We start from the raw sequence: 26,681 nt of genomic DNA on the forward strand, positions 1-26,681 counted from the left end.
CTGTATGATATGGTGAGGTGCACCCCGTTATGTAGAGTCCTGCTTACCCGGCTATATTATTGTTACTTTGCAATTTGAGTAACTTCTCCTTCTGCATTGCACAATCTACCAATTTTGAGGAGTTTTTTTGCCTTTCTCTACATTATGCTTCTCATAATCTGCTTTTTCTCAACATAAGCCTTGCTCTGTTGATTTTCTGTCATCCATACAGCGTCAAAGTTGGAGAAGCTTTCTCAATGTCGAGAACAGCTTTTCCTTTGAAGGAATTATTTCCCCAGCAGCGTCACATGGTTTCTCATCATTAATTTTTGGACGCCATCCTCTTTTATCTTTCTCATATTGACTGCTACTCCTGATGGAATATTTTGGTGTCATTTATTTCCGTTGCCCTTGCTTATACCTGTAATGGAGGCCTTCTTGATCCCTCAAGTGCGTATCTTTTTTGCCTTTTTTCTACCAGGCATTTTAGTGGATATTTGTCACTATCTGTGAGAGGGTAATCTCTTGCACTGCTAGCCTCCATCATAACGATTCCTCACACATTTTATTAACTGGAAGAACATTTGAATTCTATGAGCAAACTGCGTAATCCGAAATTTGTTTTTGTACCTTCGAGGAATATTTCTGCGGCAGCATCTTCACTCTCCTCAATACCAGGCTCTCCTTCTACCATATGCCAAATGGCAGGAGTTGCCCCTAATCGCTCTTCCTCTACGCAGCCTACCACATCAACTAAACGTCTAAAACACGATTCTCCGCCTCCAGACAAATCACCACCTCCTATCTCCATGAAATTACTCTTAGAGGAGATCCGTGCTTTGCGCCCGTTTGTAGAGGAAACTAATAACAAAATGCAGTTTCTGGAGGAGAAATTGTCTACTATGGATAACAGAGTGACGTCTGGGGAGCAGCAGTTTTCAGAGATACAAGTTAATTCTCAACGCATCTCCTCTTTGGAGAAGTCAGTTCTCTCCAACAACACACTGAGGACTTAGAAAACAGGAATAGGAGGAATAACCTACGCATTTATGATTTGCCGGAGTCTCTGGAAGGTGATGACCCTGTGACGTTCTTTACTTCTTTCCTTCTGAAACTTTTGGATATGCCACCTACCACTTCTCTTAGCATTCAAAGGGCTTACAGGCTTGGTCCTCGTTCATCTGCCTCAACTAAAACACGAGGAGTCACCATTCTCTTCTTTCAGTCCTCTCCGCAGCTAGATCTAAGCGTCAAATTTCTTGGCTGGGTCAGAGAGTGTTTCTCTCTCAAGATGTTTTTAATCGTACTGCGTCAAGAAGAAAAGAGTTTCTGAACCTTCGTGCCCCTCTGCAATCTCTTGGTGCCAGATATGGTTTATTTCATCCATGTATCTTCAAAGTTACTCACCAAAATCGAACTTTATTCATATTCAAAAAGTGGCATGGATACCTCTTCTTCTCATTGTGGTTGATTGTTTATCTTTCTTTTTCCTTACAGGTGTTCTGATATTGTTCTGCATTTATCTCTAACTGTTATATTGCAGGTTTGCCTTTTGATGTTTCTCAAACAGATTTAGTATGGTTCCTTTCAATGTTTTTTCTTAGACGTCTTATTCTCTCCAGAATTCTTATTTCTTCAGTTTGTTGTTATTCTGTTGTATACACCCTTATGTATTTCCTTATTGTTAACCGCCTCTCATATTTATTCATTTAGATTGATTGGTGTATTTCCCTTCAACCCATATGGCTCCCCTTCTATGTCTTCCGTCCTGGTGCGGTCCGGATCCCCGGTATCGGGATGCATGTCTTGTTGAGTGTCGCCATTGCCCCATCGTCCTTTTTTATGTCCCCACCAGGTATGTTACTCTCCGTCATCATTTTCGGATATGTACTGTCTCTTCTTGCACTTCTTTCCTCTTTTCCTTCCCCTCTCTTCCTTTTCTTTCCCTTTTATTCACTGGTCAAACTCAATTCTCCTCTGTTCATGCCTTTACCCTATCTTTTTATTTGTGCAGTCTTAATTTTTTCCACTTTATATCTCTTCGGCCCCTTCTCTGAATCTACCCCCTTTTTTAGTTCTTTCTTTCTCTTACTTTTTGGCATTTTCTTCTCTCTATTTGTTACTGTAGCTGTACTTACTATTAAATCTTTGCTGTTTTTAAATTTAGAGTAATCTCCTAGAATTTAAAAGGTTTTATTAGCCCTATTAAACGACAGAGTCCTTTCCCACCTAGCCTCATACAACCCTGACATAGTTCTCTTACAAGAGACTCATCTTACAGAGGGTGAGTCTCTTAAGTTAAAAAGAGGCTGGGTGGGTACGGTCTTATTCTCACCTTCTACCAATAAAAAGAATGGTGTTGCTATCTTATGTCATAAGAAATTAAAATGTAAAGTTTTGTTACAAGAAAATGATACTGAAGGTAGATGGATCCTAACTAAATTAGTAATTAATTCTGTACCTTTAACTGTCTTTAATATTTATGGCCCTACTCAACTTGATTGTTCTTTCTGGCTTCAATCACGAAAAAGTGTGTTCAATATAGAGATGACCTATTTATTCTAGGTGGCGATTGTAACCAGATTATAGATCCGTTTCTTGATCGCAAGTCAACTGTTCGTTTTATACCTTCCAAGACTCACAAACAATTTCTGGATACTATCTCTCAATGACATTTCATCGACTCTTGGAGACTCTCTCATCCTGACACTCTAGACTATTCTTTTTTTTCTCCTCCTTATGCATCTTTCTCTCGTCTTGATTACATTTTTCTCTCTCAACCTTTATCTCAAAACTTGCTATCTTCTTCTATTGAACCCATAGTCATCTCGGACCATGCTCCTATTGTAGCGGACCTTGATTTACTCCTTCCGCAGCCAAAGTCTTCCCGCTGGCGCTTCAATAACTCTCTTCTTACTGACCCTCATTTCTCCTCTTCTTTTCGGTCCTTTGTTAACGATTTCTTTTTGTTCAATTGTGACCCTAGTACTCCACCCCATCTTCTCTGGGACTCCTTCAAGGCTACTGCAAGAGGGTTCATTATTGATTTTGTTTCTAAGAAAAAGAAACATTTCCTCCAGAAACGGAAAACTATATTGGCTCATATTAAATCTCTGGAGCACGAATTTTATACCTCTTTGACTAATTCCATTTCACCTGACCTTATACGGGCTAAACTGGAATTCAATAAATCTACTACTGATAATGCTTCATCGATACTTCTTCATAGTAGTGCTCGTTATTATGGTGGTCGCAACAAAGCAGGGAAGCTTTTAGCTAACTACCTAAAATCACACAAGGACCGTACCTTTATTGACTCTATTTATTCTTCTGATAACACTCTATTACACAAAGATCAGGAAACACTTGCCCAATTTCAGTTGTTTTATCAAAATCTTTATACACCAGAATCTCCTCCCACTTCTTCTCTTATTAGCCTATCTTGAGAAACTTCCTAACCCCTCTATTTCTCATCTTAACTTTCCGGATCTTGAAATCGACCTTTCACTACATGAACTCTCCACAGCTTTGAATACCCTCACTAAAGGAAAATCACCAGGTCCAGATGGCTTTTCAGTTGAATTTTATTTACATTTTTCTGATCTCTTACTCCCCAAACTCTTAACTCTTTTTCAATCATTTCACGCATCTGGTATAGCAGAAGGCACTTTCCAAGAAGCTACTATTTGCCTCATACCTAAAGACGGTCGTCATCCCCAATTCTGTAAAAATTATCGTCCGATTTCTTTAGTCAATGTGGACTATAAATTATTTGCTAAATTGCTTGCTTTACGCTTAGATCCCTTTATGCCCCATCTCATTGGTAAGGAGCAGTGTGGTTTTGTTAAGGGTAGACTTACCTCTGACAATTCTCGTCTTTTCCTTAATGTTTTAAATAAAGCTTCATCCCTTCCTATTCCATTAGCTGCTATCTCTGTTGATGCAGAGAAAGCCTTTGACAGAGTTGATTGGTCTTTCTTGTTTGCTTCACTACGTTGGCATGGCTTTGGTCCTAAATTCATATCCCTTATCTCTTTGTTGTACTCCGCTCCCAAAGCTTTAGTTCTAGTCAGGTTTCCTCTTACTTTCCTCTTCAGCGAGGCGTTCGTCAAGGTTGCCCTTTATCCCCACTTCTTTTTGTTCTCGCCCTTGAACCCTTTTTGTCCTGTATCCGTAACAACGATTCCATTTCCGGTTTTCCTTATGGTGACAACCAATTGAAACTTTCTGCGTATGCGGATGACATTCTCCTATTCATTTCCGCTCCAGAAATATCTATTCCCCCTTTATTATCTGAATTCAATTCATTCTCACAGGTTTCAGGCTACAAAATTAATTCAGATAAGACTGAAATTCGCCTTCCCCATTTCTTCTCTTCTACTGGGTTTGCTTGGAATGGCTTGAAGATTAAATATTTAGGTGTTTGGTTCTCTAATTCTATTGCCTATTCAATCAACCTGAATCTGTCCGCAGTCTTGTCTCAAATTGAAAAATCATTCTCCACTTGGAATCCTCTTTTTCTTTCTTGGTGGGGGTCGGTTGGACTCGATCAAGATGACGATAGCCCCTATTCTAATATATATCCTCTCCATGCTGCCTGTTCACGTCCCCGCAATCTTCTTTAAACGTATTGATTCTTGTCTGTCAAAATTCCTTTGGAACAACAAAAAAAAAAATCGAGAATTTCTTTAGCATCTCTCCGAAAACCCAAATTTAATGGTGGAGTAAACTTCCCTGATTTTCGTCTCTACCATAAGTCCTTCTCACTACGTCAGGCTTCAAGATGGCTCACATCAGAATCTTCTCCCTTCACTCCCCTTTGGCTTCTTGTCGAACAAACACTGCTGTTACCCTTCTCCGTCAGTGAAGTTATACGCTTCTCTGCCAAAGCTCCTTTTACTTCATTTCGCTTTTTCAAATATACCTCTTCTCTTTTAAAACCTTTGGCCCACCCTACTACTATTACCCGTGAATCTTTTCTGAATACCCCTATCTGGTACAATTCGCTTATTCTTCTAAACAATAGACGTATCTTTTGGAACGCTTGGAGAGTGAAGGGTATCATGTGGGTTAATCAGCTCTTTGATGGATTGTCACCTTGCACCTTGCTCCTTTCCCCAATTTCAACTCTTATTTCATTGCCCTCAATCCTTTTTGCAGTAATTTGTTACTCTTATGGCAGCTATTCTTGACCTTTATTATTCTCTTCCGTCTACCTCTTCTTGTTACCCAAAGCCCTCTTCTCAAAATTATTTTTACCCTACCTAAAGCCTCTCTCATTTATAAATTTGTTTCTTCTCCTAATCCAGATTGCGTTAAATCTAAATTGGAACTCTCTTGGGAGGCGGATCTGGGATGTGTTTGGTCTGTTGCTCTTTGAGATAAACTTTGGTCCAGATCCTTAAAAATCTCTTGTTCTGCTTCTCTTACTCAATCTTTGTTTTTCCTATATCACAGACTTTATCTTTCTCCGCTTTCTCTGTCACGTTTTTCTGCTTCTCCTGATTCCAATTGCTGGACTTGCGGCTCTCCTAATGCTGATCTCCATCTCTTTTTTCTCTGTCCTTAGTTTCTAAATTTTGGGAAAAAAATGGACTATATATTTCTCGTATATTTGCTCTCTCAGTTTCTTATTCTGTACCTCTTTTTTTTGTAGGCAGCCTCTCTGACTCCTTGTACTTTCCTGTACACTCTCATGGTCTTTTTGATCTCATGCTTGCTCTTGCATTTTAACACATCTCCTCTAACTGGAAATCTCTTACAAATGTCTCCATACAACGTTGGTGGAATACTCTATGTCATTTTCACAGACTTGATATTGCCTTTGCCTCCTCCTGCACTCCAAGTCGCAACAGAGATCTCTTCTGGTTACCTCTTACTTCATACTTGGACCGGTTGGCCCTGAAGAACTGTCCATATATCAATTCCGAAAATTTTAAGCCTCCTTGAAGGATATTGACTCTCTTTTTCTCTTTTCCTTTTACAGGGTTCTCATGTTTCTATAATCTTTTATGCTGACCATTATGTAATGCTTTATCTACAGCATTTATGTGTACACCATATTCTGCATCTCTGTATTGCGGTGTTAATTTCTTCCCCTCCCTCCCACCCCATTCCTTCTTCTTTCTCCTTTCCTTTCTTTCCCTTTCCCCCTCACGTATAAAATTTCCTTTCTATATTTGATATTAGCCTTGATAATGTTCTAATATTATTTGTGTGTATTTTCTCTTTCTGCTGATATCTTTATGTATTAATAATTTGTTCAATAAAGCTTTGCAAAAAAAAAAAAAAAATTAATGCTTAAATCTTATGATGAAGGGTAACCACCCCCTTTGCAAAACAGTGTTCCTTCCCCCATCCATAGCCCGCGCCCATCTCCCTGCAGTCAAAAACTTGCTCTTAGATACTTCACAAAGATCACTTTCTATCTCTTGGTAAATATAACCACTACAAAGAGACGCAGAGCAACCCATGAAAATGAGGCCAGGTTGGCCAAAAAATACGGGATGTAAAGTTTATTTAGCAGATACACTGATAAAGCATTTCAAACAGGCAATGGCAAAAGGGAAGCCATTAAAAGACCTGTTCACATGAAAATGCAGTGCCACTAGTGGTTAGCGAGATTGGTGGTAGGAAATGCCAGACTTTAACAATATGGAAGATTGGCCCTGGGCCCCGAGTTTCGAGACACAAATCAATGCGACGCCCTACGTGGTAGTGCCGGCCCAAAAGTGCCTTTGCTCCGTTCGCGGAGATAAATGCACTTGGATGCTGTAGGTGAGGTTTTCAAGCTTAGTACCATCAGCTGCGGGCTGGCCCAGCAGGTCAATACGTGATCATTCAGTCATGCAGCACTCAGAGCTCCATCTGTACTGAAGTACTACAGCCTCTCAAGTAGCCTTATGGGAATCTGGTCACTCGAAAGACGAGAGACAGCATGAAGATGAGCAGAGCTGTAGTCACTACAATAGTCACAGCCCAATAGCATCATTGGGTTGCACGTGTTTACATTTCTGCAAGGCAATGCCCAACCCTTGGGAGAGCTGACCGTCCCTGGCTAGTCTATGAGGGCGCTTTAAGTACAGGCCCCTCGCTTACCTGGCCATGAGCGCAGGCGCGCTGTAGATGGCATTGTTGTGGGTAACGGGTGTGCCAGTGCTCCTGGAGGCCATCTGCTGCTGCCTGTAGTGCAAGGCAGACTGCCTCTGCTTGCCTTGACGATTCTGCCTGGGCTGCTGCTGAGGCTCTCTATTGGGTCTCACAGCTGATCCAGGTTATCATGCTAGGTGCACGTGCATCGGTCATGGCAACATAACAGTAATCAGTGCAGTCACCAGTCTTTCCCGCTTCACATCACCTGCAGCTCATACCATGGGAACGGGCAAAGGACTACTGCGATGACAGAATTTTCACAGGCTGCAATACGTTATGTTGGACCCGGGGGAGGAGCTCAGGGCTGAAAGCGAGGCATGGAGAATGATGCGTTCCAAGCCTCGTTTAAGAAATAAAATGTACAGTGCAAGTGAAACAGAAAGCAGATGAATCGGATCGGATGGTGAAAAATGTTGACAAACTAATTAAGCCTCCAAACTTAAATACCAGCACTTTAAAAATAATATCAAGCGCTTTGCTGGTAAAAACCTTTCAAAATAGTTTCAGAAAAGCGCATGGAAAGAGTACTTTGGCAACTGGAAACTGATAAGAGAAGCACATGGGGGAACAACAGGAAACAGTATGCTAAAGCCAATAGAAACAGAGGAAAAGTGACAAACACAGGAACCAATGAAAAGCAAGGGGGCGAGATGTAAGCCCCTTTTAAGATTTATTTTATATACAATAGATTTCAAAAGCACAGCGCAAGCACTGTGCACGTGAAACCTAAAAAGCAGACCTCTGTCCATGTTACCACTAGCGGTGCTCTACAAAAGCTCTCTTTTATATTGGCTTTGGTTGATAAATGGCTACTGTTCATGTTAAGCAAATGCAAAAATGATTCTAGTGTTAAGCAAATTTGCAGTTATGACATTATTGTTCTGTGATAGTTTTATGGCATTATATGAATATTTGAAACTTAATTAGAAACAATTAAATGTTATTACTTCTCATCTGTTTTCAGATTGAGTCTGATTTTTAAGATTTCACATGTAGCTATTGATCATACAGGAAAGGACACTACAAAGAAAGATACATAACTTTCAGACTGAATTCAAAGCAATAAGCGGAAAATACTTACTTCTATGAGGGCATCACTTAAGTGCTTTTGCTGGCGAAACAGGATGTTGGTGGCACCAGCAACAAATCCTCGAATACTCACATCAGACAATAGGTGATGCTGTTGCAGTGCCATATATGGTAAGCAGAGAAATCCCTAACAAATAAAAATCTATTAGAATCTCCTTTTGAAGTGAGAAATACAAAATATGTAATCATCCTTCTCAAATGCAATTATTTTCTTAAAAATGCCTACATTTGAAAAACCTGCATATTAAGTATCCAGAGACTATGGTTAAGAAAAAAAATACACGGCCCTCTATTTGTCTCACAAATTAATCAAGGCATTTTCAGTTCAGAATCAAGATCTTAATTCATGGTTGGGGCCTAGGAGCAGTAGGAGAGTTGGACAGTAAGCATGGATGCTGTCCTCACATTTCAAGCTAGGTCTTTCATACATAACAAAGCAACCGGCACACACACCTGCTGCTGTTATACATTTGCTCCCATAATACATGCGGGATGGTCGTTTCAGCAGGCACACATCACCCTTGGGAACACTACTTTTACATGGCTTAAATAGCCCACACATATTGAGGACACTTCGGTACCTATCACCGGTCCCTAAAACAAAATAGTGCAGGTCACACAGGACTGGGGCAGCTGAGAGTTGCTAAACTGGCACCATGTTGGCATTGTGGACAAGCTGCAAGTGTAACTGTCAGCCATCCCAGGTCTCCATCAACTTGAATATTTTTTAGGGTGAAGCAGAATTGGACCAGTGACGTATACCAAAATCTTGTTCACAATTGTTAACAATTGTTAGAAATTGGGTCTCTAGTTGGCAGAGGTATGCATCTTGTTCAAGCAGTGACAACAATCCTCGTCAGGGTAAGTCACAATACAATCCTAAATTATCCCGTGCTCACCCTCTGGTAGCTTGGCTCAGAGCAGGCAGGCTTAACTTAGAAGGCAAGGTGTAAAGTATTTGTACAATAACTCCTACATCAACACAGTAAATACACCACAAAAAGACTCTACCCCAGGCTACAAAAATAGATTATTATAGTCTAAACAAAAGAAGACCAAAACAATAAAAATCCAATGGGAAGAAGTTTGAAGAAATAAATGCAATAAAGTGCTAAGAAGCAACTAGCGCTACAAAGGTGTAGTGGAGGCGGAGTTTTAGATGCACACATTGCTATGTTAGCATAAGCGTCTTAGATGACAGAAACGCCATCTTGCCACTTTTGCACATGACACTGCAGATAGATGTTATTATTTGAAAACTGCTTGCTTGCCTTTTCTTCACATGGGAACTGTCTGTTGTTCACATCCCTAGACGTGCACTGCGACCTTGGTCTGAACATTGTGTGCAGAAACAGTCTGAGCCAACAAACAATGTATGCTTTTGAGTTCAGGTTGATCGGCCCACGCTCTAGCCATAACACGCATACAGCTGCAAATATCTGAAAGTCGTGAGCCTTTAATATTGCAGTTTGCATGCATTAGACACACATTCTGGAGAAGAACTTTTCCAGGCGCAGAGCAAAGCTGATCCTGTGATGTGATTCACCTAAGCTGATCTTTACGGTATGGGGTTCCCCATTCAAACCTAGAGACCTTCTATTAGTCTAATAATACTAGCTTATTAGCGAAGGGAGGGTGGTTGTATTCCACTATCATTTGTAATATGATTTCTCCCTTCATTTTCTATGGTATTGTAACAATGCTGATAGTTTTAATTTTAATCATTTGTCTGCTTATGTTAGCCAAAGTACTGCATCTTTGGACACGTAGTTTATAAAATAAACATTTTAAACTTTACTGTGTCTCTGAATACTCTTGTTGTGGACTGATATGAGAATAATAACGAACAGGTATTTCTGATTCCCACCATTCCTGAGAGTACTCTAAGTCGCATGTTCTGGGTTGTCTAATCATTGGTAGCTTCTATATGGTATGAAGAGCGAATGAGACACTGATGATGGCCGGATAGGGGTTCTGGGTACTGAGGTGAGTTTTTGGTACACCACAATTCACTGAGGTCCTGGTTTCCTGCGCATAGTTCTGTGCATGAGCAGAATCCCTGCAACATGGCGCACCTAACGTTTGGTCTTCTGATTTGAGACGCCTTAGTAGTGCTTATATCAGTCCACGGCACCCTCACTCTTGTTTCCGGATAGCAGGAGTGACGGTTTTAACCTACCTATTAGTAAGATAGGTTCAATCAAGCATGTCAATTAAAAAGGTTTTTATATTTTTGAAACCTTGTGCTACTATAATATAAATTGTTGTTCTTCTCTGTGTCCATATGGCGGTCGATATTGCAGCGTTATTTTACTCTTGGGTGACTATGCCGGCAGTAAACGCGGATGATAAGACGTTTCACTCCTATACTCCCACGTGGATCCCAGCAAATTATACGCCATATAGGACGCAGGAGATTCCTATTTCAGCTTGGCAGCATCGCATTTGCTTTAATGGCGCCCTTCCCCATACGGTTACACTGGTTAGAATGGGCCCTTTGTCAATTCCAGGGGCCACTTGGCCAGTACTGGCCGAATTTACACCTCATCCTCATTATTTAACAACGATGGTGGATGAGTTACGTGTCCTCCATACAGCCCTGATTACAGTATATAGGGCCTTAGTGCAATACGCTTCTCGCAACGTACAGGTGGGGCACCTGTTGTTGCGGGACAGCCAGCTGGCCCGGCCGGGATTGTCATTAGTCCTGTCATGGTTAATTCAGTAATGGGCAAGCGCCCCTAGAATAAGGACAATTTACCTTATTGGCTTGCTGAGAAATTTGACCAGCTGGAGGCAGTATTTCCGCACTCTACTCCTGTGGAGAAACACAGGACACTCACCATTAGTTTGCAGAAAGACTTAGTCCCAGAGGTATCCGATTGTGACAACTGGGGTAAGGTTTTTGTAGCGGTCTACTCGAAGTGCTTCGGCACCCCATCTATAGCCGTGCTTCCCTCCGTCATAAAGCGTGTTCAAGATCAACACGGTCCGGAGGCGGCAGTCGAGTTGGGAATGAGGCTTGTTGGAGTGTTCGACGTAGTGGCCTCTCTCATCCTTGGTAACCTCAAGGTAGATGCCGTACACTTTCAAGTGGCGAATGGGTTAGCCCTCGTTGACGAACTCGATAAGCCCCGAGAGTTGCCTAAAATTATTGCAGAGGCTTATAGAACTATTGGCCGCAGTAGTTTGGGGATTAAGCCTACTATTGTCATTCCTGACATACAACAGCAAACTAAGGTTAGTTCGTCTGGCAAAGACGATCGTCCAACTTTTCCTAAAAAAAATTGGAGAACGAAGAAACAGGGAAAGCAGCAACAGAAAAAGGGGTCTCGTCCTGTGTCCCCGGTACAGGCGACTGGTGAACGCACATATGATTTGCGCGATCGCACTAGTATTAGGTCACCTGATAGATTTCAGGTTACTGAACAACATTCTCCTCGTTCTTCACAGGAAACATCGGCCTCACAGTCCGGTGGCGGAGAACGTGGCAAGGGTCGGGGTACCCAACAAGGACGTGAGCAACCCCGTCAGTCTGACAGTAAAGGCAAGCAGAACGAGTTTGCACGTCAACGTCCCCCGTTTCAAAAGAAGAAAGTTGCTGCGCTAACAGCGAGGTATGCCACAGATAGTGAGAACGCAGCTTCGGAACCAGACATGGGCACTAACGCTACTCAACAGCGCAGCGGAGGTTACAGTAGTGCGGCAAGCACTGCGTCCATATCTGGAGGCGACAGCAACTGATACGTTCATAACTGTAGAAACTGCTGATACTAGAGTGGCTCCCCCTGACAGACTATATGACATAGTCCTCCTGATCGAAGGTGACATACAACGTACAATACAAGGGATTTTTGGGGATAATCTGACCTCTTCCTATGATATTCTCTTAGCGGAGGCGGACTGGCCCCCGGCTTTCATTTTGGAGGCTCCTAGAGGGGAGGAGGTAATCCTCCCGTCCTTCGCGCACACAGTGCCAAAGGAGCACGCTGAAACGTTTGCCGAAGAGTGGGCTCAGGTGCTTGCTCCGGCTTTGTACCGTACTCAGGTTGGGTGGGATAAATTGTCGCCAAGCCATGAGATTCCTTAACGGCCTATGCCCCAGCCGCAGCCCCGATATCCCATGCGCCGCGAAGCTAGATCTCACGTCACGGAAATCCTTGAGCAATTGGAATATCAGGGTGTGATTGAAACATGTGTGTCACCAATGAATAATCCTTTATTCACTGTAACTAAACCTGATGGGTCATACCGCCTAGTTTTGGATTACCGGCATTTGAACTCTCATTGTCGGACTTGTGCTGTACAGAATACCCACAGTTATGCCCTTGTTGAAAGTCTCGTGAGAAAAAGGTTTAAGACCACACTTGACATATCCAATGGCTTTTACAGCCATAACCTGTCCTCTATTAGTAGTCAGTGGACAGCGTTTACTTCTGGCGGCAAACAGTTTAAGAGATTAGCCATGGGCTATAAAAACAGCCATGGCGTCTTTGCCGCACGTGTTGTCTCTCTATTGGAGAGCATTGACCCTGATGCGTACTCGTATGTTGATGATATCTATCTTACAGACGACGAATTATGGCCGAATCTGTGTCGCGTTGATCGCATCATTGTTATGTTTGCGGACTTCGGTTACAAATTCAACTTTGCGAAGTCCCACATTGCAGAGTATACAGTGTTGTTTTTGGGCTACGAGCTCAACAATGAAGGTCGAAGATTAGCTCCTCACTTCCTCAAGAAGTGCGCATGTTTGCGTGCTCCGACAACACTGAAAAAATTACAATGTTTGCTGGGTTTTCTGAATTTTGGGCGTACTTACATTCCCGATTATGCCCAGCATATCAAGCCGCTATATTCCTTGGTACAACCTACTTTTTCCAAATCGAGCTGGCTGCCAGAGCATTCAGCTATCTTGCAATCTTTGCAGGCTTATCTTCTTGCTTCGAAATACTTACTGACACGTGATAACCACACTAACCTGGTAATAAGAATTGTGCCTGGCGCAGTTGGTTTCACATACTTAACTTTCAATGATGGCGATACAGTCCCCATTGCCTACAAATCACACCTGTACACTTCGGCTGAACTGCGCTTTTCCACGGTTGAAAAAGTTTTGACGGCGGTGCAGATGGCGATTCTTAAAGAACGAGCGCTGTCACAAGGAAAACGCATGTTGGTGGTTACACCATATCCTGCTCTGGAGGCAGTGACGAAAGCCAGTGTACCTAATTCTAAAGCTTTGCATCCACGTTGGATACAATGGGCCACTTCTTTGACATCGCTAGATGTCACCTATATCTTTGATGCCTCTGGATTTTGAGATTTGAATAGTACGATTGGGACCAAAATGTTGTCTTCCTGAAGAAGGTGTTGGCCACATATAAATAGCCCACCGAAATGCGTCGATGCTGTGAATAAGGAAACCTCATCAAGTCTGTGGGGACAATTATACTGATTTTTCCTTTTACTGTTGTGTTCCCAATTGTGTGTACTTTTTGATTGATATAAACTGTAGGATATTGTACACTAATGAATAGAAAAATTTCCTGAATGTTGATTTTTAAATGGTAATTTGGATGAAATATATGAATATATGTACTATGTTTTAATTACCCTGTGAATAAATTGATGCTTTTTATGTGCTTTTAACCACATTCCCTCTTTGTTCACTGTTCCTCATTTACCGGGTGCGTAAAGGCAGTATATGTGTAAGTCAATTGGTGTGTATGAGAATTACCCGAAGGGGATTTTCTTTTGAGACTTTTGTCATTGTTGGTACCCTTCCCCTTCGTTGCTGGGGTCCCTCTCTCTTTTGTGAGATACCTCGAGTTGGTGACCTGGTCCGTGAGAAGGTGGAGAACAAGAAGGAGTTCGGCCCCTTTTATCGTGCACCGGTTCCAGTGCTTGGTGTGCAGGGTACAAGAACAGTCATTTTACCTCCACTTCCTGGTCACAAGGATAACAGGTACATCTCCATTGACAATGTCAAACTACAGCGAGTGGCCGATTCTTCTTAGTATGACTCCAGCGGTCTCTTGCCCTGCGGTGCTGAGAAATTCTGTTTTGGCTCTGGCTTCTACCACCATGCCTGATATTGCCATTGAGATGCATACAGTTACTAATCCCTTGTTGCCACCACCGGCTGGTGGTCCACCTGAAGATTCTGAGTATGCTTATCCCACAGACGTTACATTGCCTGTTTTACAATCAACAGCAGTTAACCAGTCACGTTTCTCGTTTGACACTTACTCTATGACTTCCAATGCTCCATCAAAAATTTCTATTTTTGCAGTTTGGTTTAAGAGACATTTTTTAATTCCCCCTTGGACTTACATTTGGCTGGTGCTGATCAGTATTTTTTTGCTTATGTCCGTTGGATTTGTGGTGGTATTTTTTCGTCTTATAAATGGACACTATCTCAATGAACGATCTACAATTAGACTAATTGATGGAACTTTGGACCCCCACTGCTCATCACACATCATGAAGAGGGACCAGACTTTTGTGAATATTACTGCCTGGCCTGTGTTAGATGGGATTGTGTGGGATGTTGTTAAATTTAAAATTCATGGACCCACAGAGGTTATTAATGTTCCCAATGTTCTTTGTGTTTCTATGGGTGATGTTGTGAAACAAAACATCCGCTCTGATGATTGGGACGTTCAGGCCATAGAGGCACTGTTTTCTGATTTAAAATATTATGCTGCCTTTGATGCTGAAGATTTGCATTTAGACACTGCTAATTATGGGGAACTGTTTTGCTATCAACATTATGGCAATCATTTCCTACATAAAGCCAATACATTTCGAAATTTTGTAAATTATACACAATGGGAACATTGTCCGACGCCAATGCAAGGCAGCTCCAACACATTGGTGAACAAATTTGCATATTTTACTGATTTTAGTGTCTCAAAACCTGCCGCCTTTTCTTTTAAATTGGCAGCAGAGTCTGCCTCGAAGGTTAGGCTGACACACACTAAATTGTTGTATTCCAAATCCTTTATGGATGAATTGGCTGTTGAGGGTTATGATCTGTGGAAAGCTACTATTAATCTTAAATCAGTTTGGGGTTCTAAGACATGGCAGGTACGTGGAACAGAAGCTCTGCATCGTGCCTGCCTCATCCCAAACCACATGTTATTCTTGAATTCTACCATTTTTCAAACCACCTGCTTTGGATTGGCTACTTCTAAGAATCTGAATTCCCCCTCTATTCCTGATCTGGGTGCTTATCCTAATTGGGATAATCATACAGATCTTTCCAATGATGAGTTGCAGTCATACATTACTAATACATCCTTCAATGTTTCCAAATTAAATCCGGAAGGATGGTTAACATGGCAGATGAGCTCAGATTCCTGTCAACATCGATTTCTGGGTCTGCAACCTGGGTATACGCAGGTTCGAGTGGACCACCGCTTTGAATCTTCCCATTCAGTTACTACGTACTCTGTGGGGAAGTTATGCCAAACTTGGCTGCAACATTCAACATTGGCTTCTGTTAAGCATCATTTATCAAAGTTGCAAGACAAAATAGATTTGAACGATTTTGTAAAGGGTCCTATTGGTGGTAGGTCCAAAAGATGGGTGTATGCTGTTTATAACGAAGTTTGGAAATTATCGCAAATTGAAGCGGCTTCCAGATTGAGAGCTATTGATCAAGCAAATTTGGAAAAAGTGCTAGCTGTTATCGATAATAGCATTAACACCCTTTCTTCCAGAATTTACACATTAGATAATATTGTTTCATCTGTTGTTGATATTGTGCAAGATGATATGTCTGTTTTATATCATGGTCAAAATCAATTGCGTTCTATAATACAGTTTGCATGGACTTTACAAACGTTGAAGGCTGGGAAAGTTCCCTGGGACTACATGAATACATTGTCTTTATTCCTTCCGTTTAATCTGACTGCAAAACAACAATTCATGTCCATGAAAGATGCAACATACTCATTACTACATATTGAGAAGTTAGTACCTTTGCCTTTCTCTGTGGCCGAATTGAACTCCGCCGTGTGGCTTATCCACGGGTTAATCACATTACCATTTCCTTTGTTTAAGTTCAGTTTGTGCATGAAACATTATGCCTTAGGCAGATATGAACCGTTGGGTACGGCTTTCCTGCATGAAGTTTGGTCACTCCCATTTACATACAGGTGCATGAGAGAAGGAAAAGACGTTTATTTGAAAGGTGAGGAATGCACTTCCACACCTGATCACTCAGTGGTCTGTAGGCACATCCAATTGCATGGCCCATGCAACGTTCAGGCACCAAATTTAGCATGCGTCCAGGATTCCTGTGCCAGCTATTACGCCCTCTTTCACGTTGCTAGCTAACGGTAGTTATTTGCTTTTAAATAACGAGGCTTGCTGCGGGATGCTAGTGGGAATTCCCTACATTGTGACTGTCTCACAAAGAGTAGCCTGCTGTAAAAATTTCCTTTTCCCGCCCCCGCATGGGCGGCTGGATGTATCCATCTGGCCTTCCATTCCAACCTTGAAAGCAGAGTTCAACAAGATGAGCAGAATAAGGGCCCTATTGTCTCAAAAAGAAGTCGTTCTGACTTATTCCCGTGAAACATTTGTCCTTCATGTAGCAAACACCCGCACCGAGGTGCATGCGCTTTTAAATACTAATCTCCCCCTTCATTTCGGTGCCCTGATTCAAACTATATTTAATGCCTCATCAACATCTGGCTTGGCGCATTTTTTCAAAATTGTGGGCTCCGGCCTCGTGACCTCTTTCCAAACTATTTTTGGTGTGATACCGGCATTTTTTCATTCTATTTTTTCCAGCGTCTTTGGCGGGCTCCCGTTGATTCTCGCCCTCACGGCTGGTGTGCTGTTGTTGGTCTGTTTACTGCGCAATGGCTGCACAATTTGTGTCACACGACAGCCTGTCCCGGCTGCTCCATCTTCGTAACCGGATGCTTGAATATTATGGAACATTGCCACTGGCCACCTTAAGCATAGCCTATGGATTGAACTTCCGGTTTTCGTACTTTACTTACGTGCAACCTGTTTTTCATTGCCTAGATTGTCCTTTCGAATGGGCTCTGGATTTGTGCTTGTCGAACTCTGTGTCTCCTGCCCCGGATTATGATCGACTGATGAGTCCCTTAGTGGCTCATGAGTTGGACTGTTCTGGTGTCTGGATTATGGCCTGTGGAGCAGCACATGGAGTCCTAGGGAATTGGGACATTGGTACGGCAGCGTATGACTTCTTGGCAAGAAGTTATCTTGAAGAACACGCCAGTTGTCCTCTGATTGTGCTAGAGGCCCCAGTTGTCGAGGAACATGTATGTTCGTTTACCTTGTTAGACTGGATGGCGAAAACTTTTGCAGAACGTTCTAATGACTTCCTTTTGGAGGCTGTCGCTACTTACTGTGCGTACACGTTGTACGAACTACACATTTAGGCTCACTGAGCCTTTACCAAATGTACTTAGTTCATGTTTTCTGTTTTTCCTTTCATTTTTTACGCGCTTTTTTTTTTCTTTTTCTCTCGTTTTCTCTTTTTTTCTTTTTCCTCTCGAACTTTCACTCCCCTTTCTATGGATTCACAATACATGCACTTGGTTCTGCTCTGTCGAACTTTAACTCTGCGTTCCTCAATTGTATCCCTATTTGTTCGTGGTCCGATCAAGGGAGGGTGTAGTGGAGGCAGAGTTTTAGATGCAAACATTGCTATGTTAGCATAAGCATCTTAGATGGTAGAAACACCATCTTGCCACTTTTGCTGCTTTTGCACACGACACTGCAGATAGATGTTATTATTTTAAAACTGCTTGCTTGCCTTTTCTTCACATGGGAACTGTCTGTTGTTCACATCCCTAGACGTGCACAGCGACCTTAGTCTGAACATTGTGGGCAGAAACATTCTGAGCCAACAAACAATGTATGCTTTTGAGTTCAGGTTGATCGGCCCACGCTCTAGCCATAACACGCATAAAGCTGCAAATATCTGAAAGTCGTGAGCCTTTAATATTGCAGTTTGCATGCATTAGACACACATTCTGGAGAAGAACTTTTCCAGGCACAGAGCAAAGCGGATCCTGTGATGTGATTCACCTAAGCTGATCTTTACGGTATGGGGTTCCCCATTCAAACCTAGAGACCTTCTATTAGTCTAATAATACTAGCTTACTAGCGAAGGGAGGGTGGTTGTATTCCACTATCATTTGTAATATGATTTCTCCCTTCATTTTCTATGGTATTGTAACAATGCTGATGGTTTTAATTTTAATCATTTGTCTGCTTATGTTAGCCAAAGTACTGCATCTTTGGACACGTAGTTTATAAAATAAACATTTTAAACTTTACTGTGTCTCTGAATACTCTTGTTGTGGACTGATATGAGAATAATAACGAACAGGTATTTCTGATTCCCACCATTCCTGAGAGTACTCTAAGTCGCATGTTCTGGGTTGTCTAATCATTGGTAGCTTCTATATTGCATGAAGAGCGAATGAGACACTGATGCTGGCCGGATAGGGGTTCTGGGTACTGAGGTGAGTTTTTGGTACACCGCAATTCACTGAGGTCCTGGTTTCCTGCGCATAGTTCTGTGCATGAGCAGAATCCCTGCAACAAAGGTAACTTTAGGTCGCGCTGGACCGTGGCAAAGTCAAAGTTTGGGCCGACCGCGATGGAGTGCCGGACGGCTACAGAACGCAAGCAGGCCCAGGTGAACAAAGTAACTTTCCTGGTCGCAAGCAATGAGCTGCATGGATCTTCTCCACGCATTAATGAAAATGCATTGGTTCTGATTGACAGGATCGATGCGTTGAAGTCTAACCTCGCAGTTGGGTCCTATGTCGCCGTCGAACCGCGCAAGGATGTCTCCGAATTGGTACTGCATCAGCGTCGAATAACACTGCGTCGGTTCCTATCGGCGCAGTGGTAATGATGCGTCAATTTTGTAGCAAAACAACTGCAGAGGATCAGACTCCCTCCCTTTCTCTCCGAACTCACCGATATCAGCTGTGGAGTACCCCAAGGCTCATCACTCGGCCCCACGCTGTTCAACATCTACATGGCCCCCCTCGCTGCCATTGTCAGACAGCATGGGCTCAGCAATGTATCTTACGCGTAAGACACCCAGCTTATCCTCGCACTCACAAAGAATCCTTTAGACACCAGACTCAGCTTCCAGGAAGGAATGAAGAACGTGGCAGCCTGGATGAAAGACAGCTGCTTGAAGCTCAACTCGGAGAAGACTGAGGTCCTCATCCTCAGATCCTACAACTCCGCCTGGAACAACACCTGGTGGCCCTCCGCCCTCGGGAATCCACCCACTCCTACTGACCACGCACACCACCTCGGCATCATCCTCGACTCTTCCCTCTCCATGAGCCGCCAGATCAACGCAGTCACCTCCACTAGCTTCAACTGCCTGCGCATCCTCCGCAAGACCTTCAAGTGGATCCACCCCAGACTGCAGAAAGACCGTCACCCACGCACTCAACCAGCAGACTGGACTACATTAAAGCCCTATATGCCAGAATCCACAGAACTCTACTGCACAGACTCCAGACCATCCAGAACGCCGCTGACAGACTCGTCCTCGGAACTCCGCGTCACGAACACAAGACCCAACACCTACGAGACCTCCACTGGCTCCCCGTCGAGAAAAGGGTCACTTTAAAGCTCCTCACCCACGCCTACAAATCCCTCCTCAACATCGGTCCCAAATACCTCAACGAGAGAGTATCCTTCCACGTACCCAAGAGGAACCTCCGCTCCGCTGACCACACCCTGGCAGAGGTCCCCTGCATCTGCATAAACAGAACAGGCGGGAGAGCCTGCTCCTACATCACAGCCAAGACCTGGAACGAGCTCCCTGTGAACATTAGACGCTCTCCAAACCTGCACACCATCAGGAAGGACCTCAAGACCTGGCTCTTCGACTGATCTGGAGCTTCCCCCCTCCCCCCCCCCAGCGGCTTGAGACCCTCACGGGTGGGTAGTGCGCTATATAAACCCCTGATTGACTGATTGGTTTGACTGACTGCAGAACCCACTTCCGAGGCCCAGAACTGGGGAGGGCACCTCAGGCAAGCATTGGACTCAGAGATGACAGAGCTCAGCAGCACCAGCCAAATTACAAGAAGTCTTTTGTATCCCTGAGACTTCAGAAAACAGGAGGCAAGCCAACAAGTCCTTGGAGATCACTTAGAGGGAATGCAGAGTTCTTCAGAAGAGTAAGCGAGCAGCAGGCAGCAGGACAACAAGCAGAAAAGCATTCCTTCCAGAAAAGCAGTCACAGCAGTTCTTCTGACAGAGGTTCAGTTCAAGATCCAGAAGTGTCTGGGGTCAGAGGCCCAGTACCTATACCCAAATGTGCCTTTGAAGTGAGGGAAACATCAAAGAGTGGTTTTGAAGTACCCTAGTATCCCTTTCAGCTCAGTCCTGTTTGCCAGCCTATCTGTGGGGGTTAATTAGTCCTTTGTGTGGGGTCACGCCACTACCCTTCGAGAAGTGTAAGTGTGAGCCCTTTTCTTTCTTCTGCCCAGGAAGGGCCATCAGAATGCAGATGTATGTAGATGGGTAATCAGCCGCACTAAGCCTTCCTGTGTTTATGGCTGTCTGGAAGGAATGCATAAAGGGAAACGTTTAGCCAGCCCAGACATGTATTGGAGACAGGCTGCAAGGCACACAGAGAGGTAAGTGCAGAGAAAGGTCCGTTTTCAAAAAGTGTCATTTCTAAAATAGTAATGTTAAATCCGACCTTACCAGTAAAGAGGATTTATCATTACCATTCCAAAGATATGAAACATGAAAAAGCTACTCCTTTTTCTGATAAGGAATTACAACTTAAAGATATTTCAAGGAATTCCCAATATTAGCATATTAGAGATAGGCCTCCCAGCAGTGAAAAACAAATGTAGCTGTTTGTCACTACCAGAACATGGGAAACAAAAGTACATGTCCTACCTTTTGTTTACACAGTACCCTGCCCTACGGGTTACCTAGGGCCTACCGTAGGTATGACTTGGGTGTAATAAAAAGGGAGTTTAAGGCTTGGCAAGTAGTTTTACATGCCAAGTCGAAATGGCAAAAAACTGCACATACAGACCTTGCAACGGCAGGCCTGAAACATGGTTAAGGGGCTACTTATGTGGGTGGTACAATCAGTGTTGCAGCCCACTAGCAGCATTTAATTTACAGGCCCTGGGGAAATATTGTGCACTTTACTAGGGGCTTATAAGTAAATTAAATATGCCAATTGGGTATGAGCCGATGTTATCATGTTTTAGGAGAGAGAATAAGGACTTTAGCACTGGTTAGCAGTGGTAAACTGCGTAGAGCCCTAAAGCCAGCAAAAACGTGTACAGAAAAATGGAGGAAGGCAGGCAAAAAGTTGGGGGAAGATCACCCTAAGGTTGTTAGGTCTAACAGCAATGCTCTAGGTGCAGCTGTCACAGGTTCTGTGCCTCTTTGGTCCGCATCATTTTGGCTATTGCAAAGAAGTGACAGGGCAGCATTCAGCGGTCCAAAGCCTTTTCAACCTTCATTCTTTAACAGTGAAGCAGATTTGTGCCAACTAGCCTAGAGCCTAATCTACAAATGTGAACAGACTGTCACCCACCCAAGTCCTCTTTTTTACACAAAAAGGTGCCAGCAAAGACAAACCAGGGTAGCTGGGACCAGGCCAGCACCCAGAGCACTATTGTAAACAGGGAATAGGGCAGCATTCAGTCAGTTTTCAAGGAGGGCTTACAATCTGCTGGATTATCATTCAGCATTTGACCACTCTGCACCCAATTTTGCGCATTCAAAGATTACATTTTGAATAGTGTTCCTCCCTAGTTTCTTGCAAGTGGGGGCTAAAGTTACCACTGGTCTAAAAACCTGATTCCCTAGGTACTGTAGTGTCACAGGTGTCAACCTTAACTACAGGAGCATAACTGCCCCTTGGTTTCCCAAACACAGGAAAAGAACTTTCATCTGAGTCGTCAAACCAACTCAAGGACCTGGGCTTTACACCAGAACTTCCCGTCTGAACATAATCTTTAGGCTTTATACGAGAGAAGGTATTTTGCCTTGAGCTCAACATTAAAGGGTAACCAAGAATGCCAGATTACAACTACTAAAATGTTGCAAAAGCTTCAAGCCTTTCCTCCCAAAACAAAACCATTAACTGGTTGTCCAAGTTCTAGTCATTCGATGTATAAACTTCTGGAATGTTCTGACTGGCGTGATCAATTCTCACCCAGCCCCCCTCAAAGCAATGCTCCAATAAGCAGCCCATGTAGTCTTAAATACAGAAATATCTCAGACCATCACCGCAGTCCTTTCACCAATATGTTGGAAACCCAAAGTTGTTTGTTCAGAATATAAGTAAGTCTGCATGTATCCCTAACACGCTGAATCACTTGAACAATGTTGAATACGTATTTCGTAAGCTTCTGGGAGAAACAGAACATTAAGAAGTAAAGCTCGCTCTGCGTAAGCTGTACACTCTCAGATTTAGAAAGTCTTCCATACCACAATGATACACTGGTAATGCACCAAATACTTTAAATGCTCTAATAGCATATATCAAACAAACCGTGACAATCTCAACCTTCACAAGGGACCTCAAACAGCACTTTCCAATCGACCTTACAAATTCTGCACCCACTTAATGTACCACGTGCCCCTGGAACTGTCATTTAAAGCTACCACCAGCTTCCCGGTGACCTTAACCTCCAGTCTTTTGACTTGCATTTGCGCTTTCATTATTTCCTGCCTTATGTCTTGCTTTTTGCTAATATTCTATACCATAGTTTCAAGTTGTGTGTCATCATGCTGTATCAAGAACCTAAAGTAAATCATAAATAAAAAAATACCTCTCATGACTGGTATAATAAGGTGCAAGTAGCATTTAGAGTTATAACTACTAAAATTAGGAATGTGATTTGCACATCATTGCATGATCCACTTGCAATTGAAGGCTTGATAAGAGAAGACACAATGATCCACTAAATAACCTACTCATCTTTTAGAGCAGTGCTTCCCAAACCTTTTACAAGCACAACCCACTTTTTATAACGGCAAACTTTTGCGACCTATCTAGCTTTAATGGACACGAGGCAGGCAAATTGTTTTAATTTAACTACAGCATCGTGGAAGTAAACTGTAATTTATAGACAGTACATTTCCCATTAAAATGGCTACTAAATTTGAACATGCATACAGTTTTACTGATAAATCTATACTGCATACAAATGATAAAATCTGGAAATCGTGTTTCAGTGAATATTTATCATTTGTGCATCATGATTTGTTTTGATCCTATTGAAAGCTTTTTCCATCACACTTCAGAATTACAAAAAAAAGTGCTTCATTTTTGCTTTCCTAACTGCTGAATCTTTACAGCTCGTTTACAGGTATTTACATTTTGTAGTGTGTTACAAAAAAACTGGCATCCTACAGCCTTTCCTTTCACACACGTAAAGTGAATTGTGTGGCAGATGGTCACATAATTCACTTTACTTTTATTTTTCTGATTGCAAAGTGAGAGGAGTATGTAAACACCAATCCCCATGTTAAGAAACAAGCAGCAAGCAGTCAGAAAACATAGCGTAACATTTGACCTCTGTCTTCCACGTACAGCAGATGTGGCAAGATCAATACAGAATTTAAAGGCATTTTTATTTGTTGCTTGGACTATTGTGGCACACCAAAAATTGTCTCATGACCCACGAGTTGATCCTGACCCACAGTTTGACAACCACTTATTTAGGGAGAAACAAAAAAACTGGAAAGCTAGTCCTTAATGTCGAAGTTTATTGTAGGACCAATACGATCAACTAATTCTCCACCCATTTTAAAGGAACAAAACCCCCCCTAGAGGGTCTGTGGAGTGCTTTCAGAGCAAAAAGTCTTTCAGTACTGAGCAGCCTAAATGTCCTTCCCATTGGACCAGGCTATCAAGACAGTTGAGTGTCATGAGCGTATGCACTAGTGTCCACGTCCTAGCTCGGCAGATGTCAAGGACAGGCACTCTTCACACCAGGGAACCCAAGAAAATGTTCATTGTTCCCTTCCATTTTTCTTGGAGCGATCAGAGTAAAAATCAATGAAAACAATAAAGCCCTTTTTGAGCCCAGCTGATGGGGCCTCTCTTCTTCATTTGAGGAGGGAGAGCAAAAACAATGGTGACAGAGTGAAGTATTGCGCAATGTGGAAGGGAGTGATGGCTTTTGGTAAGAAAGCCGTCTGAGTATTCAGCACCGATTTGTCTGGATAAAACGTTGTGTATGGCAGTTGCATTGAAAGTGCCTGAAGTTCAAAAGCGTGACAAGCTGATGTAATAGTAATGAGGAAGAAAGTCTTTAAGCTCAGGAGACACAACAAGCAGATATCTACTGGCTCAAAGGGTGTACACATGAGAAACATCAAGATCAGGTTAAGGTCCAACAGTGGCTTCCCAAACGGTTTGGCAGGGAACATGTTTGTTAAACCTTTCAGAAACCTCATCACAACAGGTTATTTAAACAAGGACAATTAGTAGGGCAAACGCAGAAAGGCCAAAAGGGATGACAAATAACCTCTGACTGTGCCCACTGCAAGGCCCTGCTAGGTCACAGACAAAACAAACAAGAGGACATCCGACAGCTTTCCCTAGTAAGGGGTCAGTCTTGCAAACACCATACCAGGCCACAAATTTGTCGTAGAACCCAACAATATTGGATTTCATGGAAGGACATCTATAGGCAAGGGTGACATTCACCACTTCAGGCAGCAAATCAAATGCAGTCAAGCTCCACAGTTTAATCACCATTGATGTTTGTGTAGATTGTGTAGATTTGGATGAAGGACCCTGCCCTGTTATTGAGACAGGAGGTCAGTGCGAAATGGCAGCCTGCTCAGAGGCTCATGCCAAGAAGTTTCAGGTATCACACTCTCCTGGCCCAATGCGTAGCCACTAGGATGACTTGGGACTGGTTGTTCTTGATCTTTTTCATAACTCTGTCAAGGAAGGAGTCTTCCATTCCCGCTGAAATTAGTGTTCTTGCAGAAACTCTAACTTAGAAAACTATCAGTGGCTAAAGGTTCTAGCCAAAGTTCTCCCCACTGTTGCAGGACGACCTGCGCTACCTTGGGATGTAGACACCACTTGTGTCCTGGCGTAGAGCTTCCTGACACAGGACACATGACTCCACATTTCTGACAAATATACAAGAATCTCAATTAAGCAATGGGTCATTTGTATAGAACCCGCAAAGTTTTCACAAAGGAACTAACTAGTTTTAAAACATTTCTGGCTTTGGTAGATTTCCCTGGATGGGCACAGAGCCCGGGCCCAAATACCGCAGCTACCCCTATTGCCAAATCAGGTCAAATTTTGTTTGTCTCCACATTGAGTTTTCGACCCTGTCTTGTTGCGGGCGCTTGACCCACCCAGACAAGTGGTGTTGTGTTTTTTTCAGGAGATGTGTGGAATAACTAGGTGGTAGGAAGCTTGTGGAGCACCGCAGTTTCCAGAACTTTTTCTCCCAGAAATGTATAGAAAATGCAAGACTTTAGGCTCAGTTTGAGGTTTGGTGCCTATTATGACCAAAAGAAAACATTGTGGAATCCAAGCAAGGCACACCACCTTGGAGTCCCCTGTGTGTCTAGCCTTCAAAACTGTCTGGGTTCAGTAGAATTTCAATGGTGGCGGAGAACAGGCATGAATAGTGCAGCCATTCAGCATGGCAAGTAAGAGGAAACTTCAGTTGATAGGTTAAAACTTCAGACAAAAGAATCCAAATTTCCTCATGCTTTCCATGAAAATGGGGATGCTCTGTGCCCCAGGCTGGCTTTAGGGGTGGGGATAGGCCCAGCACAGGGCAATCTGATCACACCCAATATTTGGGTTTTATGCCACCAGGAGGAGATTGGAGGTAAACTCCCTCCAATCTATCCCGGGGGAGGGGGGGGGGGGGGGGAGGGGGGGGGGCAGGCATTCAGTTTTTACCAGGTGAGGGGCACAGCGTGATGCCCAGGTAGCCATCCCACGAACCCCTTCTTTCTCTCCTTGTGATCATGTTTCCCGGGTGGTCTAGTGAACTTTCTACCCCCCCTCCCCCTGAGGGCAAAAAGACTGTTGGCCCTTTCTGGGTTGGGATGCATAGGCCAAAGTCTAGGTGTGTGCCCCCCACCCCTTCTTCATTGGGACCATTTTTCCCATGGTGGTCTAGTGGGCTTTCCGCACCCTGGGGGGCAGATGGAGGTAAACCCCCCAAATCTTCCCCCACAGGGCAAAAAGCCTGTCAGGCCCAGGGGGATGGGGGGGAAACAGGCGATATGAATCAGATGGCTGCTCCCCACCATAAAAAAACAGTTCACAAACCATTGTCTGTTGTCTAGTGGGCTTTCTGTCTCTGGGGCAGACAGGTGGTAAACACCCTCTAATCCACTTCTCAGGGGGAGGCAGAAAGATTGATTTAGTCATGAGTGGATGGAGGTGGCACAGGCCC

The 26,681-nt window shown here is 43.2% G+C and overlaps 1 protein-coding gene across 2 annotated transcripts in view; it reads right to left on the minus strand.

Moving 5' to 3' along the window:
- Positions 1-26,681, minus strand: part of AVL9 (AVL9 cell migration associated) — a 425,217-nt gene that overhangs the window by 81,614 nt on the left and 316,922 nt on the right. For both annotated transcript variants that reach the window (XM_085607507.1, XM_085607508.1), the window contains exon 11: positions 8,213-8,347. In XM_085607507.1, coding sequence (XP_085463633.1) covers positions 8,213-8,347 — 135 coding nt within the window. The remainder of the gene's footprint in view (positions 1-8,212; positions 8,348-26,681) is intronic.

The sequence above is a fragment of the Triturus cristatus genome, chromosome 5_2 (genome assembly GCF_964204655.1).
Source record: "Triturus cristatus chromosome 5_2, aTriCri1.1, whole genome shotgun sequence".
NCBI lineage: Eukaryota > Metazoa > Chordata > Amphibia > Caudata > Salamandridae > Triturus > Triturus cristatus.